This window comes from Neofelis nebulosa, chromosome 3, assembly GCF_028018385.1.
Source record: "Neofelis nebulosa isolate mNeoNeb1 chromosome 3, mNeoNeb1.pri, whole genome shotgun sequence".
Taxonomy (NCBI): domain Eukaryota; kingdom Metazoa; phylum Chordata; class Mammalia; order Carnivora; family Felidae; genus Neofelis; species Neofelis nebulosa.
Window position 1 is genome coordinate 195,239,451 of NC_080784.1, and position 18,619 is coordinate 195,258,069.

Sequence of the window (18,619 nt, forward strand, 5' to 3'; positions counted from 1 at the left end):
AGTCAGTTAAGCATCCAACTTCGGCTCAGGTCATGATCTCACCGCTCGTGGGTCCGAGCCCCGCGTCGGGCTCTGTGCTGACAGCTCGGAGCCTGGAGCCCACTTCAGATTCTGTGTCTCCCCATCTCTCTCTGCCCCTCCCCCACTGATGCTCTGTCTCTCTCTCTCTCAAAAAAAAAATGTTAAAAAAATATTTTCAAAATAGTAAATAATTTAGATCATTTTCTGGGAAATGATAGAGAAATAAGAGTTTGGAGTATCTCAATTGGCCGATGATGTGGGTCCTCAAGGGCAGATTACAAGCACCAGTAGGTAATGACTCTCTGTGGCCATGGAATAGGGCTTGGTTTAAGCGGGAGCATGTATTTGATGAATGAAGCAAAATTCAACCACTTTTTTTTTTTTTAGCATTTTATCCTTAATCTCAAAGTACATAATATTCAGGTGTCGTGTGCACCTCGGTCCTCTTAGGCATTTGTCCACAGACTTAATTACTATTGACTGAATATTTGCTGTGTGCTGGGCACTTGGCTGGCTGTTTTCACATTCAATCGTTTAATTATCTGACCCTCACAATATGCTTATGACCTTAATGCTAATTCCGGTTTAGGGAACCAGAAGCCCTCCCCCGTCCCCACCCCGTGTAATTTAAAGCAGGTCTTCTGGCTCTCAGTTCAGTGTTAAGACCTCACATTCGTTTCGAGGAACAACACTTGTGTCTTCTTTTACTTCGCTCAGCTTGGCTTCAGAATGTGTTGTTAGCGAGCCGGTCCATTAGTTGTGAACAGCCAGCCTGTAATTGTCATTCTTTAAAAAATGTCTTGCTTTGTGGAAACATGAGTTGCAGCAAGCTCTAGTTTTGTCATCCAGTGGCATTGATTTTTTTTATCCCAGAATAAAGCCAGCAGTGATTATAAAAATATATTTAGGTCACATGATTGTATCCAGAAGCCGTGCTAGTTCCTAGGAACGTAGGGAACTGTCTGAGACACGGGCCGACAAGCCCAGCCTCACCCACAGGGCATGAAAAGACCATTTATTAAGTGTCTGCTCTGGGCCACATACTTCCCCTGACACGTTATCACTGATCAGACACTATCTGTAATGTTCACAATGACCTTACAAGATGCGTATTATTACTCCCAGCATACGGATAGGGAAACAAAGTGAGTGGCCAGTGATTAACATATCTGACTCAGAAAGTCTGAGCTTTTTTCCTAAATTTAGATATATTCCAGATTCTTTTGTAACTGTGGGTTTGTCATTAATTGATCCGATCTGAACTCCTTTGAATTCTTAATAACTTCTACTGGTCCTGTCTTCCTGGTGAAAAGCATCCTGTCATGTAGATTATTCAAAATGCAAGTATTTCTGCCAAAATTTGTTACACCATTTAAACACAAACAAAATATCTTTGGGGTTTAAAGTAAGTCATTTGCAACTTGACCTTGCATTTGGACATTTTACTGTGAGTTGAAAGAAGATAGTAATGACTTGTTTACACATTCTGATAACTCCAATCTCTGTTACTTCTTTTTTTTAATAAAAAAATTTAATGTTTATTTCTGAGAGAAGAGAGAGAGACAGAACACGAGCAGGGGAGGGGTAGAGAGAGAGAGAGGGAGACACAGAATCTGAAGCAGGTTCCAGGCTCTGAGCTGTCTGCACAGAGCCCGACATGGGGCTCGAACTCACAAATGGTGAGATCATGACCTGAGCCGAAGTTAGACGCTTAACTGCTTAACTGACTGAGCCACCCAGGCACCACTCTGTTACTTCTGTTTCAAGAAGGAGCATCAAAATGGAAGCACACACACACACACACACACACACACACACACACACACGCACACACACTAAGATTCAACTCACGGTGGCAAGTAGGTTAAAAAAAAAGAAACAGGTACACTGTGGAATGTTCTACTCGTTATTTTGTGTTAGAGGACATGCTGTTTCTTTTGTTTGACTTGCAGATTATCTACTATGAAATCGGGGTCATCATCTGTGCTGTCCTGGGACTGCTCTTTGTCATTCTGATGCCCCTGGTAGGGTTCTGCTTCGGTCTGTGTCGTTGCTGTAACAAGTGCGGTGGAGAGATGCACCAGCGTCAGAAGAAGAATGGGCCCTTCCTGAGGAAGTGCTTTGCGGTCTCCCTCTTGGTGATTTCTATATTTATAAGGCGAGTAGAATCTTGGGGGACAGCTGATTGTGTTTTGAACTGTTCAGCCCATGCCTTTAATACAAAACAACAACCACCACAATACAGCCATAAAACAGAAGAAGACAAAAATGCTTGTCCGGGGGGTTCAAAACAATGTTACCATAACCAGAAGTTAGGGTTGTCATCAGGGTGCCAAGCCAACCCTTCGGTGCTTGTTTGTGTCGAAGACGAGCTGATAAATCTTGGCCTGTAGAAAGCATTTACCCCGCAGAACAATAGCTCCTTCCTTTTTAAAAAAAAATTTAAGGGGCGCCTGGGTGGCGCAGTCGGTTAAGCGTCCGACTTCAGCCAGGTCACGATCTCGCGGTCTGTGAGTTCGAGCCCCGCATCAGGCTCTGGGCTGATGGCTCGGAGCCTGGAGCCTGTTTCCGATTCTGTGTCTCCCTCTCTCTGCCCCTCCCCCGTTCATGCTCTGTCTCTCTCTGTCCCAAAAATAAATAAAAAACGTTGAAAAAAAAAATTAAAAAAAAAAAAAAAAAAATTTAATGTTTATTAATTTTTGAGACAGAGAGAGCACGAGCAGGGGAGGGGCAGACAGAGAGGGAGACACGGAATCTGAAGCAGGCTCCAGGCTCTGAGCTGTCAGCACGGAGTCCACCGTGGTGCTCGAACTCATGAACCGTGAGATCATGAGCTGAGCCGAAGTCGGATGCCCAGCCGACTGAGTCACCCAGGCGCCCCAGCAGCTCCTTCCTTAAATAGCTGTTTGGAGACAGGCGGCCTGCAGAAGGCAGAGAATTTGCTTGTTGATTTGTGCATCCAAAGGGATCCTGAAGGATGGGTACAGTCCCTGAATCGGGGAATGTGAGAACACTGTAGAACAGAATTAACTTTCTAATAATAAACCCACTTTTCCTGAATTTGCAGTTAAGCTGCTACCCTCTGCGGAGGCCTGGAACACACTTCATAATTTAGGATGTGTTTCTTCTACGGTCCCTTCTGCTCCATCAGCTTTCCAACTGCCTGACAGATCAGGAGTACACTGCTCTTAAGACAGTAGCATTTTGCTGAGTCCAAATCAGAATCCTCGGCTGAGGAATGTGCTTCATGTTAGGGTCCCCTGGTTGCAATATTTGGTCATGGTTCCACATTTCCTCATTCATTCAGCCAATGAATGTCATGACATTTAGCGACAGAAGTAAAGTGCTTATGATGTGAATAGTGCTAGGCCCCAAGGAGGCACAGAGACCGTGAGGACTGGCAGTCAGCCTCCTCCTCGCTGTCTCCTCCAAGCACCGTGTTTGCTCAGTAGCTGTAAGATTTTTCTGGTTTCACTAAATAACTGATGTTCGGGAATTTAAGCAGAAAACAGGATTAAACAGAACAATTTAAGCTGGCCTACCCGCTGAAGTTTTAAAAAGTTCTTCAATTGTGGCTATTAGTGGGATCCTGGTAACACCTACGCTTTGGGGTGATCATTCATTGGAAGGCGGTATACCTAGGGATGCCTGGGTGGTTCAGTTGGTTAAGCGTTGGACTTCAGCTCAGGTCATGGTCTCGTGGTTCATGGGTTCGAGTCCTGCGTCAGGCTCCATGCTGACAGTGCAGGGCCTGCTTGGGATTCTCTCTCGCTCTCTCTTCCTCTCTCCCTGCCCCTCCCCCACTCACGCTTTCTCTTTCAAAATAAATAAATAAACTTTAAAAAAAAAGAAAAAAGGAAGGCAGTATTGGAAGGGACTGGACTGATCCCGAAGTGCTGATATGAACCAGTCCCCAAGAGAGATGAATTCACAGAAGCAACTGGCAGACCATGTATATATCCACATGGTCCCTATGACAAAAACAAAAAGGAGAGAGACACAAACACTTGGTTATATTTACACAGAGCATCTGTAGTAGGCTTGCCAAGACCCTGACGCAGTGGTTGCCCCTGGGAAGGAACTTTGGTGGTTGTGGAGGGTAGGAAGGAAATCACTTCTCACAGCATATAGATTTTTTTTTGTCTCTTTTGAATTACCTACCATGCCTCAGATATTACCTACTTATTTCATTGCACCAAAAATTAAACTTGAACAACCAAACAAAATCTTCAGAAAAAGCTTAAAAGGCAGTGCATTCCACTGACTCCAGGGCAATCTTTTTTTTTTTTTTTTTTTGGAACAAAGACACACTTTTGCTGCAAATAGTTAAATAATAGACCTTAACAGTCTATGTGCAAACAGGACCCAAGTGAATGCATTGCTAATTTCATGCACCCTTGTTTGACCACCAGGGAGTTATTTTTGTTTTCTCTGTCTCTCTGTCTGTCTCTCTACCTCTCTCTGTAAATAATTTGTTTCTGCACATTGAATTCTGAAGAGCAGCTTGAGATCAGGTCAATGGTGATTTCAGATGTCCCTGTCTCTCTGCTTTGTGTTTGAAGTCTTTTCAGGAATGCACGGACCTTACAGCTATGGAAGTGGTTACCTCCTCCCAGCTACCAGGAAAGTGTTAGTTACAGTCCAAAGAGACGTCAGACCCAGCAGAGATCATTGTGCATTTCTTTTAAGCCTAAAACTTCCATCTTTCATTCATCCAGAGACTTGGACAGCCATGCTTCTCCCTCTGTAGAGGCATACCCTGAGCATCCAAAATGACGCCCACATGACAAAGTGTCATGTAAAAATACTCGCCTTTAGGGCTTCTTGTTCACATGATTACTTAATAGTTAATAGTTTTCACTTGATATAAATACATGTGATATAATTTCAGGAAAAGTCTTTGTTGCATGTAGTTAACCTATTTACCCAGATAAATGTTTACATATATAATAATGGACTTCCCAGGTTTTTTTGAATGAAGCACATATTCTATATTGGGTTTCTATTTTTATTTTTATTTTTTAAATTTAAATCCAAGTCAGTTAACATAGCATATTAATGGTTACAGGAGTAGAATTTAGTGATTCATCACTTCCATATAACACCCAGTGCTCATGTTAACAAGTGCCCTCCTCAGTGCCCATCACCCATTTAGCTCATCCCCCGCCCACCTGCCCTCCAGCAGCCATCAGTCTGTTCTCTGTATTTAAGAGTCTCTTATGGTGTGCCTCCCTCTCTGTTTTTGTCTTATTTTTCCTTCCCTGGGTTTCTACTTTTAAATTGGGCTTTTATTTACATTACGTATAATTATGTGTCACATATGTCATACTTCCCCCGGAACTGTTTGAATTATTTATATTATGTTTAAAATACCAAAATATAATTAACAATAAAGCTACAAAGTTGGAAATAAACTTGACTTTCATTTATATGTGAAATGAAGGTGACAGTTTTTTTTCTTCAGAACTCAGATCCATCAAACAAATTTAGATAAGTGTTTTTTTTTTTCTCCCCAGGGATATTTTAGTTTAAAAAATTATTTTAAAAAATACATGCTGTGATTCTACAGCCTTGTATACATTCAGTTTAGATATTTTTCCCCACTCAAGTAAAACTTACTAAGTTAAAACCCATAACTTCAAATTTCAATATAATTTAAACAAAATTGAGGGGCGCCTGGGTGGCTCGGTTGGTTAAGCGTCCGACTTTGGCTCAGGTCATGATCTCGCGGTCCGTGAGTTCGAGCCCCGCGTCGGGCTCTGTGCTGACAGCTCAGAGCCTGGAGCCTGTTTCGGATTCTGTGTGTCTCTCTCTCTGACCCTCCCCCGTTCATGCTCTTTCTCTCTCTGTCTCAAAAATAAATAAACGTTAAAAAAAAAAAATTAAAAAAAAAAAATTGATCACCTATTTGAGGCCAAGTGACAAATTTAAAACAAATTTTACATAATACATTGAATTTATATATGAATTATAGACAGCTCCAAAAAGGAGTACCATTTGAGATTACTTAGTTTACTTTAAAGTCACACTAGAAGTTTAAACTTCTTGGCTGGAAGTGTAAAACTTAGAATCGCTATCATGATGTCTTTTGAAACCTCTATTTGTTCGCAAGTATTTTCAACATCATGAGTCAAATACTAGCTGTATATTCTTTGCAAAGTAATCAGAACTAGCCAAAGAGGTTAAAGACCAAGGGAAAGTGAAGATTTCTGTTACAATTCGATAGAAAGGAGAGTAAGAGTATGTCCATGAAATCATATGAGATAAAAATAATAGAGGAAAGAATGTCAATAAAGCTAGGAGGCAGAAAGAAGAAAAAAGAGATATTTGCTTCCGGCTTACACTGACCTCAGCAGAGATTGGGTCCTATTGATAAATAATCTTTGGATACGATTTTTTTAATTTTTTAATTTTTTTTTATTTTTTGGATATGATTTTTTTTGTAAGCTGAGAGCAGTCTACTTGCCTTTTATCAGGCTCAATTTCATTTCGTGGCATTCCACTACATCACAATTAATACCGACGTTGGTTTTTAAATGCATCTTCAGTCCTCTTATTTTTCATCCATCCTTTTTTTTTTTTTAATTTAAAACAAATTAAATCTTTTTTTTAATTGAGAAAGGCATAGGTGTTAAGGAGAAAGGTCCCCTAGTACATATGGAATATATGTGGTCATGTTCTCTCTCTGAGCTTTTCCAGAGGCAGCTGTGGAATGTTAGAATTCATAGACGTTGACATATGTTTATGTAAGTCTTTTTGACCATCAGCAGAATTGAATTTCCATCTCTCACTGTAGACTGTTGAAGCAGATGTGTGTTACTCCAGAAAAAGCCAAGTTTCCCCTCCCTTCTTTCTTTTACACTTTGTCATCGCTGCATTTTTTAGAATTCCAAAAGGTTATGGACAGTAACAAAAGAGGAACAAATCGCCATATTTATTTTTCCAGTATATTTCTAAGTTTCTGACTACAGCAAACCAGCTTTTCCAGTTGCCATGGTGAAAATTGAATTCCAGTCTCTTTCAGGAAGATGGCTGTTTTCAAAATTCATTTTTTTAATTAGGATTGTGATGGTCAATTCCTGGCATGGAGGCCACAAGGTTCTAGAAAAGAAACTGAGCATGCCTGAAAATCATGAGATTTTCAAGATGTGAATGAAAGAGTTATTTAAAATTAAAATTAAAAAACTATCTTTAAAAAAAACAAGAGATCAGTTATAGACTGAGAGCATTTATTTGGCAATTATTGGCTAATTTCATCAAGTCAGTGGAAATTGGTAAAAAAAATTGCTACAAATTTTAAAGGGTTAGCCTCAGTTTTTAAAACTTTTAAGTTCACTTTTAAGTGTATATGCGAGAAGATTGGTCTGTCCGTTAAAAATATAGAAGATGTAATATTAATATACCATAAAAATTAAAATTCCTATATTTGGCTAAAAAGTTCAAGAGATCTTGTTGTACCGCATAAAAGCATATGTTCTTAATATTTTTTATGTCAAATGCCAGATTCCCCTTTTTGTGTGAGACAGTTCCCTCAGTGTTCTCCTATTCTAATAGTTGGCTGACACATTCATGTGATTTTTTTTCTGCTTGAAAAATATATTGAGGGAGCACCTGGATGGCTCAGTCAGCGCGTGACCGACTCTAGATTTCAGCTCAGGTCATGATCCCAGGATCGTGGGTTCAAACCCCGCACCGAGCTCCGAACTGAGCACGGAGCCTGCTTATGAGTCTCTCTCTGCCCCTCCCCCACTCGCACACACGTGCTCTCTCTCAAAACAGAACACTAGACAAAAAAAAGAAAACAAAACATATTGCGTAATAGGACTTTCTAAATCAAGGGCAACAAAAAGCATAACTTCTTTATTCTCTATTTGTGGTGTGTTTTTTTTAATTTTTTTTAACGTTTTTTATTTATTTTTGAGACAGAGAGAGACAGAGCATGAACGGGGGAGGGGCAGAGAGAGAGGGAGACACAGAATCGGAAGCAGGCTCCAGGCTCTGAGCCATCAGCCCAGAGCCCGATGCGGGGCTCGAACTCACTGACCTCGAGATTGTGACCTAAGCCGAAGTCCGACACTTAACCGACTGAACCACCCAGGCGCCCCTATTTGTGTTTAAATAAGAGTTTTAAATTAGAGATTGTAAATGGAGACTGTCAGTTGGTCTGCTTAGTATTTAGTTTTTTTTTTTTTCCCTTTACTTAGTAGGTAAAATTTTATCTTTTTAATAAAGTCTTTTTATTTATTTTGAGAGACACAGAGACAGTGCAAGTGGGGGAGGGGCAGAGAGAGGGAGGGAGAGAGCAGCCAAGGCAGGCTCTGAGCTGTCAGTGAAGAACCCCCACTCAGGTCTCGAACTCACGAACCGTGAGATCATGACTTGAACCCAAACCAAGAGTGGGACGCTTAACCGACTGAGTCACCCAGGCATCCTTTAGTTGGTAATATTTTAAAGGGGGAAATTTTACGTAAGAATACAGCTTTCCGGATTTTTGGAATGAGTGGAAAGTCTGGCAGGGCAGAGCATCTGCCCCCACCCCCACCTGCCACCTCCCAGCTCCTAGCGGTTCATATTGTAGGTTTTGCCCTTTGTGGTTTCTGTGTAGGCATTTGAATTTGCCATCCTTCATATAAGATTTACAATGTGTTATGGGTCTGAAAATCAGCTCTGAAAGCTGCTGAATTTTATTCCAGAATTCTGTGTAGGACAGTTTGGTTTTTTCAAAAAAAGATCAATGCTTTCATTTTAATTGGATTCGTAACTGATTGGCAGAAATGTGGGTCTTTTTAAATATGTTGCATTGAAATTCAGTATTGTTTTGCAGAGTTGTATTGCATTTCATTTTTACTGATTGATGATCTTTTGAGTAAAGGCATCTATCCAGTAAAGGAACACAGTTTATGACCAAGACTCTCCAAACATAAGGCTAATCTTCTAAATGGATCAAGTGAAATAAAGCCCAGTCTTTAAACCCACTTTCACTGAGCATCCCCCCACCCCCGCCCCGTGGACTAGAGACCCATCGTTCACCTAAAGTTGACAAAGAAGCAGTTCCCACCTCTTTCTAGGGAAATTAAATACAGGTAGAAATAAAGACAAAATAGAGTATGAAGTGAGCAATGGCCCACGAGAATTTCAGGGAGAGCGCTCTGGGAGTTCGGGGCCAGGAGGTGGTTCTTCCGTCTAGGGGGTTCGGTGAAAGCCAAGTGGACTTGGACCTGTGTGTTTCTCAAGTTCATTCTACCTTCTTACATGACAAAATCGGTCTGGAGCATGATGGGTGACCATGTGGACACGCGGGGGAGAGAGAGAGAGAGAGCAAGGGGCCCCAGTGTGAAATGCTGGGGTGGGCAGGTATACTCAGGTGTTAGCACTGACTCGTCATGGGATGGAATGTTTGAAACTGGACCTGGTAAATAAAGATCCAGGTGCGTTGCTACAACCCAACTCTTTCCTTTATTTTTCTGTTCACACTACTCCAAAGTCCTTGTTTTGGGTCATTTGGCCTCATTTGGCCTCATTTGGCATGGGTGCATCATTTGATAACTATTACTTTTATGCTATATTGTCTGCCTCATGAGTACAAAGGTGGACTTAAGACTGGCAAAGATGGATTGTAAGGTGATCGTTCCAAATGGCACAGGTTATTGTTAATATGCTTTTTTTTTAATTACCATCCGCATGAACCCAAACCTTAGAAAAAAGTCCTGGAGGGGTGCCTGGGTGGCTCAGTCAGTTAAGCGTCCGACTTCGGCTCAGGTCATGATCTCACGGTCCGAGCCCCGCGTCAGGCTCTGTGCTGACAGCTCAGAGCCTGGAGCCTGCTTCAGATTCTGTGTCTCCCTCTCTCTCTGACCCTCCCCCGTTCATGCTCTGTCTCTCTCTGTCTCAAAAATAAATAAACATTAAAAAAAAAAGTCCTGGAGAACTTGTGGACATCCATTACCCCTCTCCTTTGCAACAAGAGAAGTACTTATCCAGTTTAATTTTCAGTTTTGCAGTACTGGCTGAAACTCAGAGAAGGAAAGTGACTTTCCCAAGCTCCCACAGTGTAAGTTACTGGCAGTAGAAGGACTAGAACCCGAGTCTCATGTTCCTACTCCAGTACACGTTCCATGGCAACTTGTTAACCATAAGAAATACTTTTCAACACTGTGTATTCTTACAGACTTTTTTTGGCTTCATTTGGCAAACGTAATGTACCTGTGTAATACTGCTCAGGGCAAATACGTTTTATGTGAGACCAGCAATGAACCAATGCTGTTTGGAATGAATCGTGACTATACATAGGGTGAATGATTATCCCCATTTCCCAAGATGGAGAAGTTGCCTGAGAACATGGGACTCTGGGTGCAAAAAAACAGACACTTGGCCACAGTGTTTGTCTGTTACTTACAAAACTTTGTTCTGGAAACATATCCACATCTTCCACCGGATAGTTACAAACAAAAGATTTGTTGTACATTTCTGTAGGTTGATTACTGTTCTGTTAGGAGTTTGTGTAATTCCTTGCTGCCATCTAGTGGTGAAATACAGAAGAGCCTTAGTAATTCCCAATTTTCAATGTAACATTTTAACGTTGGAAGGCTCCGACACAAAAACCAGCTGGTCAAATTAACTTAAGTCAGGAGATTATTAGTAACTAGTTAGTATTAAGAACGCTTAAAGTGGGGCGCCTGGGTGGCTCAGTCGGTTGAGCGCCGACTTCGGCTCAGGTCACGATCTCACGGTCCATGAGTTCGAGCGCCACATCGGGCCCCTGTGCTGACAGCCCGGAGCCTGTTTCAATTCTGTGTCCCCCTCTCTCTGACCCTCCCCCATTCATGCTCTGTCTCTCTCTGTCTCAAAAATAAACGTTAAAAAAAAAAAGAACGCTTAAAGTGATCAAATGCAGACATCTTAGATGAATTGAAAACTCTGCTTTTAATTTTCATGTACAGTAGCTTTCCATGAGCAATGCCTTTCATAGTGTTTTTTAAACTCTTTTATTTAAGTCTATTTTACATAGACTGGAGCATCCATATCATAAGTACATAGGCGTCAACTTCCATGTCGTGAACGTGCAGATGATGTCATTAGCCACCCCTCCCCAAACAGAACCACTGAGTTTTAGCACCATCATTTTCTCGAGGTGGTACATTATATAAAATAGAACGATACAGTATGTATGCTTTGTTTACAGCTTCTCATGTGGCATTTTAATACTAAAGTAACTCATGTTTCTTTTTAACCTGTAAAATAAAACTAATAGAGACAATTAGAGAGATCCCTGCCTTTGGAGGGAGCAGAGGTATGCATGGGAGGTGCGTTTATGCGTGCACTGTGCAGGAGGATGTACCTCCATATTCACATGTGTGCAGGAATGGGACTCTGACGCGCTCTGTCTTATAACCTTTGTTCCTTCTGTTTCCTCCACAATTTCTTGGGAACATTGTTCCATTTATAAGATTTCCTATTCAACAGAACAGCATATCTTAAATGGGTATGTGCCTCCTCCAAGAGGACGGAGTCCTGTTTTGTGGCCCACGTGTTGTATTATGGGATCTTGGCAGGAAGGCTGTGGCAGGGGAAGAGGGCCTGGTGGGGAAGAGGGTCCTGCCGTAATGGGGCCTCTGCTCAGAAGCCCTGCTCCCCTCCCATCTACAGAGCTGCTCTGTGCCTGGCCAGGTGACCATGGGTCACACACTGAATGCTCTTCTGTTCTCTTCTTCATTTCCTGCAGCATTGGTATCATCTATGGTTTTGTGGCAAACCACCACCTGAGGGCCCAGATCGAAAAGACTCGGAAACTGGCAGACAGCAACTTCAGAGACTTGAGAACTCTCCTGAACGGAGCTCCAGCGGTAAAAACCACACTTGTACATCCGTGATGCTTTGTGTTTGGGCCTCTCAGAGTCCCTGTATGTATCTGGGACCCCCTTTGGATGTCTAGAGACCCAGTAAATCAGCATAGACAGGTGCTATCCTCATCTTATAGATGAGGAAATAAAGGCCCAGCAAGTGATTTTCAAAAGAGTATAAAAGCGTAATTGCAGAACTGGTGTCATTATTTTGTTATTTTATTTATTTTACTTTATTTTAAGGTACAACAGGAGCTCCTGGGTGGCTCAGCCGGTTAAGCATCTATTCTTGGTTTTGGCTCAGATCGTGATCTCATGGTTTTGTGGGTTCGAGCCCCATGTTGGGCTCTGTGCAGACAGTGCAGAGGCTGCTTGGGATTCTCTCTCTCCCTCTCTCTCTGCCCCTCTCCCACACACACTGTCTCCCACTAACACCTGAGTATACCTGCCCACCCCAGCATTTCACTCTGGGGCCCCTTGCTCTCTCTCTCTCTCCCCCATGTGTCCACATAGTCATGTGCACACAACTGCACATTTGTGTGCAGTTACTCTTGTCATGAAAATTTTCTGCTTTATAAATACCCATTTGCTAGTATCTGTACAGTTGTGTAGAATTCCTCGGGAAGGGGACACTGAGACACATGCATGCACACACACACACACACACACATGCACATGCACACACATGCACACACACACGCATGCACGCACACACACACGCACACTCAGAAGTTGTTTTGGGGAGAAGGGGAACAGGATGGCTGGAGGGCACATTTTTTTCTGTATCCCAGAAGCATGTTAATGTCTTGCCTGTACAAAATACTGTTTTTAAAGACACCTGAGCAGAAAGCAGCTTAAATAATTGATGCTGGGCTGATGGGTACCAGAATGTGCAGAAGGATGCCCTCCTGTTGAATTCACTAATCAGAGCCCACTAGGATCCATGGGCTTTTTCACACAGAAATGCACTCTTCTAAGTTTAGTCTACCAAAACAATACTAACACATTAAATATTGTATCAGTTTTTTAAAATGTGGTTGGAACTAGGGGCATCTGCGTGGCTCAGTCGGTTAAGCGGCCGACTTCGGCTCAGGTCATGATCTCATGCTTCGTGAGTTCGAGCCCCATGTCGGGCTCTGTGCTGACAGCTCGGAGCCTGGAGCCTGCTTCGGATTCTGTGTCTCCCTCTCTCTCTGCCCCTCCCCTTCCCTGCACTCTGTCTCTCTCAAAAATAAATAAACATAAAAAAAAAAGAGAGAGAGGTGGATCTGTTTCCAACCCCTTGAATCTGGTCTGTGCCTGTGACTTGCCATGGCAAGAAGAACGCAGTGCACGTGACCCTGGCCTCAAGCTCCCAGAGACCTTGCAGTGTTCGCTCTCATTCCCTTGCTGCCAGGACCATCATGTGAAAACACCCAGACTGGCCACTTGGAAGATGAGAGGCCATGTCAGGAGAGGGGCCCATTTGTCCCCAGGGGAGCCGGCCCCGCCCAGACTCTCAGAATCAGGAGAAAGTATAAATCATGCTTCCTGAGCCAAGAAGTTTTGGAGTGTTATTAGGAAGTCTGGGTATCAGAACATATAAGCGTCTTTAAGAACCTGCTTTATTTTTTTTTTAATGTTTGGATTCAGGATAGTTTTTGTATGTTAAATCTCTTTTTACTGTGGCTTTGAACTTTAGAAGAGGTCTCATGCAATTTTACTTTATTTTATTTTACTTTTTTAGGAAATCAGCTATATCCTGAGCCAGTACACCACCACTAAGGAAAAGGCATTCTCAGATCTGGATAGTGAGTAAGACTTAAAATTGCCTCGAATTCATTCGTTTGTTTGTTTGTTTGTTTTGGCTAGAAGATGCGAGGACCATCTCCCATAAAACATGGGCTAAGGGATAAAGTATGCGATATCTACAATTTCTTCATGAAAGTTGGAGCAAAACAGAACAATTCCCAACAGTGACAATTTGCAGCTTGTTACCTGATGAGTAAAGCCCAGCTTTTATTGTAAAAATGCTTTTGCTTTCTTTAGTCAGAAGTGTTTGTTCTTCATTCCCCTTGTGACAGAGGAGATGGGTCTCTGTCAGGTCCCTTGTTACAGACAGCAGTGGGCTCCCCAGAGAAACCAGTGGGCTTCATAAATCGAGGGGCGGGCAGTGCTGGTCCCTGCGGGTCCGCGAGGAGTTCACACACAGCCTGGCTCAGTGGTTCTCAACCAGGAGCTGGTTTGCCCTCCAGGCGACATGTGGCAACATCTGGAGACATTCTGGTTGTCCCTACAGTGAGGGTGGGGACAGAGCTACTGGCACCTGTTGGTAGCGGCCAGGGATGCATCCGGACACCCTACGACACATAGGACAGCCCCCACAACCAATTATCCAGCTCAAGACATTGATAGTGCCAATGTTGGGAACCCCGGGCCTTGCTGGAAAGATTAGAGATAACGGTTGCAGCTCAACTTCATCAACATTGTGTTTCCAGGACAGATCCCGCCCCCGCCCGCGCTAACCGCTAACCGAATGCTGAGCATTCCTGTGAATACTTTTGTAAACTAAAAATGGCATAAAGCAAAGAAACGATTACCGTTAATTTATACGGGAAATGTTTTGAGCGTTCCCAGACCCCCAAAATCACCTCTCTTAGGCTTTCCTGATACCATGGGACACATCTTGCTAACGGATGCATACGACTGATGGAGATACAGCCCAGATGCTCACAGACACGGCTCGGAGCTCTGGTGCTTGCGCCTGAGATGCTGGGTGTGGTTCCCGCGGAAGGCGCTGGGGGGCGCCACTCTTGCTGTCTCTGGGCTCGTCTCGCTGCAAAACCAGCGATGAGCGATGTTTTCATCAAAGCAAAAATCCTTTACCTTAGTGAAAACTGGTACTAACGTAGGTCTTTCGTAAAGGCTAAACATGCATAGTCTGAACTTCCGGAGAGCCGGGGACACCTGCGCGTTTAAATGCCGAGTCCGCAGGTATGGGAACTTGAGGGTGTGGGAACTTTGAATAGCGTGAAGAAAATCTCGGCAAGAATCAGCACGTAGGTGGGGTGGAGGACGAAAAAAGGGCCTTCGGGGCAGGCGAGACCACAGATGGATGACTTTCTAGGAAAGGAAGTCCCACAGGGGGAGAAGAATGCAGGTAAGGGTTGGGGGGGCAGAAATTCGTGGATCCTACCCTCATAGCCCCTTCTGCTTCTTGGGATTTAGATGTTAAATCATTGCTAGGAGGCGGAATTCACGAACAGCTGAGACCTAAAGTGATCCCCGCGCTTGATGACATCAAAGCCATGGCAGAAGGTAAGCACCGTGACGGAAATGGGCGAGAGAACATTCCCCCTGGAGGTCTCTGGCTTCCCAGGATCCCGCTCCCCTTTTCTCATTTTTCCTGGATGCGGACATGCCCACAGGTCGAGTCCAGACACACGCCGTGGCAATGGTGTGGCTTGTTGGTTTGTTTGCTTAAAAAGCTTGTGCCTGAGAAGTTGTACTCATTATCTCAAAGTCCTTTGAAATAATAACAGCAGAATCCGATAGGAGCCTGCCACGTCTTTTCGTAAATACAGTTCTAGAAAGGCAGCCCCGCTCCTCTGGTGAGGTGGCATCTAAGGTGGCTTTCACGCTGCGGCTGACAGCAGAGTTGAACATTGGCAGGACCCCGTGGACCACAAAGCCTAACTATTTATTCTCTGCGCCTTTACAAAAAAAGCTTGTGGGCTCTTGCTATAGAAGATGAGCAGCCTAGAGAATTTTAGGTCTGGGGTGGGGGTGGGGTCTATTGGTTACTCTTTCCTTTTCCCTGGAAAAAACCACCTTTGGGAAAGAAGAATCTGCACACGTTTTAAGACACCACAGACAGTGATATAAGTGAGCAGATGTGCGGATTTGAAGAAACTACATATTCAATTGCAGTGAGTCAAAGCTCTCCTAGATGCTTCCAAATGTTGAGGAGATGTCTGTGCTTAGTATTTCATAGAGAGGACAATGTCACCTACTTGCCACATTCGTCATTCAGCCACCATGAATGTGGCTGTCATGAGCCAGTATTCCTGAGAAGACAGCCCACAAAGGAAGGAACAGTGTAGAAGTGAGAAAATTATGCCCGCTCATTTTGGCGTTCCTCCCTGACACCCCCCACTTAAGAGTTCAAAGACTCAGGTGATGTATGGAAACAGGGTGATGTGCAGAACAGGCCAGGAGTTGGTAAGATTACTTTTAACCAACTGATCAGTCTTTCCTTGCTCTCTCCTTGGCCCTGCAAAAGGTCTACCTGCAACTGAAGGTGTGACCTCTGCTGTTAATGCCTTAGATGCTCCCCACCCCCCCACCCCCCGCCCAACACCTGTTCTCCGCATCACCAACCCTGTCCTACCAATGCAAGGAAACTGAGGCCCAGAGAAGGGATGTGACTGCAGGACAAGCATCCATGCCTCCTGCCTTCCTTTCTTAGAGTTTTACATGTAGCCCCTTCCTTCCTCCCTCCCTCCTTCCCTCCCTTCCTGCCTTCCTTCCAAACCTGGCCCCTGCCTATCATTCCAATCATTTTTTGTCTCGACCCTCCAGCCCCCAAACCTTCCATTCCAAGCCATGAACCTCAGTATTATTCTTCTGTGGTCTCCAAAGGCATCATTCCCTCCCAGACCCTTTTACTGCGTGTGCTTTCTCTGTGTGAAGTGCCACAGGACCTTCCCAACATCTTCTTACTACATACCAAACCACAGCTAAGTGTTCTGTTCTCTGCACACTTCACCTCATGTCTCCTTTTCCCGTCCCAGAGCATGACAACCTCCTAATTTCTGCTCCTTACCTTGTGACCCTAAACGTACAGCTCATTTGTGGTATTTACAGCACCGCCCCCTACCCGCCCACCCCCCACCTTTGATAGGCAACGAGCTCCTTAAGGGCAAGACGTGTTGATATTGCTCATGTCTCTATTCCCCTAACTTGTGTCTGGGGACAGCCCAGCGGAGTGTCTGGCCTGGAGTAGGTTCTCATTTCTGGAACGTATAAAGAAAGGCCTGAAGCCCTTACCTTCATTTTCCAAGTTTGGAATCCTGTAACTTCACTGGTTATAGAGTAGAAAATGGATTATATTCTTTCGTAGTCCTGCCTCAGTTGCGAGGCAACTCCTTTCGACTTCATGAGCTTCCTGATCTTTTACTTTTAATGTCTGTAATCATTTGATTTTTTTTAGTTGCCCTCGATGTGCTTTATGGATATATCTATCTATTCAAATCAGGGTACAGTTGTTTTCATTTGCTTTGGGAACTTTGCAGACAGTTCTTACACTTAGAGATCTTTGGGAGGTGCCATTGATGTGCTATCAATGCCAAAGATCGTTGAAGTGGCGTAAACAACAGGAAGCCTATCACACAGGACAAGATATTGCAGGTATGGCAGTTCCAAAGTTGGTGGATTCGGGGGTTCAGCACTGTCAAGGAGCCTTCATGCTCTTGCCCTGTCCTGTGGTTAGTAGGAGATATTACATCACCACCAGGATCAGACTACGGAAGGAGGTAAGGGTCTGTTGGCTCCTCATTCCCTCACTGGGAGGACCATCACTCCTGGAAAATGCCAACCTTCCACTGCCCACATCTCTGGCATTGCTCTTGCTGATGATCCGCCATGTCCCCTCATCATAGCCTTGTGTGTCTTCACCAATGGATTGAAGATGATGTGGGCTGGCTCTGTGACATTGACAGTCAGATGTCTCCAGTCATCTGTCTTGTCTTCTTTTAATATCTCTTGAGTAACTATGTGCCATTTCCCTGACACATATAGAACATCTGTCTCTATCTGGCTTTGAAGTAAGTGGATTATTTGCTCATGTAACTGATATCTGGCTTCAGGTAAGGCTTGATCTAGTGGTGAGATTCTCTCCACCCAGCTGTTCTCTATAACGCCTATATCACTCTAATGCAAACTCCCCCTGTAGTTGCAAGAGGGCTAACACCAGCCTCATCACTACTCCTCCTCAACCAGATTTCCCTCCAGTTGGGCCATCTGGGTTTCTACGGCCATCTGTGGACCAGTGCTACACAGGGGAAGTGGTTTGGCTAGAGGTAGTCAGGCCCCACTCCTTAAGCCAGAGGTGGGACCCATGTGATTGAAACACAAGTCTGCTGCAGCACAGGAGACAGGTGACATGGTTTCCGAGATGCCAACCACCAAAGTCCACAGCAAGTTTTTGTAGAAATGATTGGCTGTAAAGTAGTATTTAGAAAGCTTTTGAGTGTTAAGGGCCTGCCACATAGCAGGTACTTTTCCTAAACCCTCTCAGTGCTCCCAAGAGCTCTGTGCAATGGGTATAGTCGCCTCCATTGTACCAACTCAAGACAGTAAGGCTCAGAGATGATGTAACTTGTCCAAGACCAGGTACCTGGGAAATGGTGGACTGGGATTCAGATGCGGGTCTGCCTGTAAAGCCTGTGTTGCCTGGTCTGCACTAGATGGTATTTGGGTACATTTGAGAGTGTTAAGATGTAGGGTGTTTCTGTGCTGTCCATGGAAAGACAGCACAGAGTAACTTTGGGAGAGGAGTTAGGAATCTGGAGTTCGAGTGTGCTGTGGCCACGGGATGATGCCAGGCATTTGGAAAATTGGTCTTCCAAGATCTCCTCCAGCTCCAAAATTATGTGATGGTAAATTCTGTGCAAAAATATACGAATGATGTAATGTGCTTGGCATGTACCTTTACTTGTGGCCCATCATTTGCCCAATCTTCAATGTTTGAATTAGAATTCTCTTTGGAGTAAAGGCAA

General features: G+C 43.8%; 1 protein-coding gene and 1 long non-coding RNA gene across 12 annotated transcripts in view; one reads left to right on the plus strand and one right to left on the minus strand.

The window, feature by feature from the left end:
• Positions 1 to 18,619, plus strand: part of PROM1 (prominin 1) — a 136,755-nt gene that overhangs the window by 79,079 nt on the left and 39,057 nt on the right. For all 10 annotated transcript variants that reach the window (XM_058723032.1, XM_058723040.1, XM_058723030.1 and 7 more), the window contains 4 exons: positions 1,974 to 2,179; positions 11,744 to 11,864; positions 13,588 to 13,651; positions 15,069 to 15,158. In XM_058723032.1, coding sequence (XP_058579015.1) covers positions 1,974 to 2,179; positions 11,744 to 11,864; positions 13,588 to 13,651; positions 15,069 to 15,158 — 481 coding nt within the window. The remainder of the gene's footprint in view (positions 1 to 1,973; positions 2,180 to 11,743; positions 11,865 to 13,587; positions 13,652 to 15,068; positions 15,159 to 18,619) is intronic.
• LOC131507790 (uncharacterized) lies at positions 1,915 to 17,050 on the minus strand. Of its 2 annotated transcripts, none has more exons than XR_009259707.1 (2): positions 16,890 to 17,050; positions 1,915 to 2,447 (listed from the first exon to the last, which is right to left on the minus strand). It is a non-coding gene; the product is annotated as an uncharacterized LOC131507790 (long non-coding RNA). The 2 variants fall into 2 exon arrangements; XR_009259706.1 differs by lacking the exon at positions 16,890 to 17,050 and adding an exon at positions 14,492 to 14,659.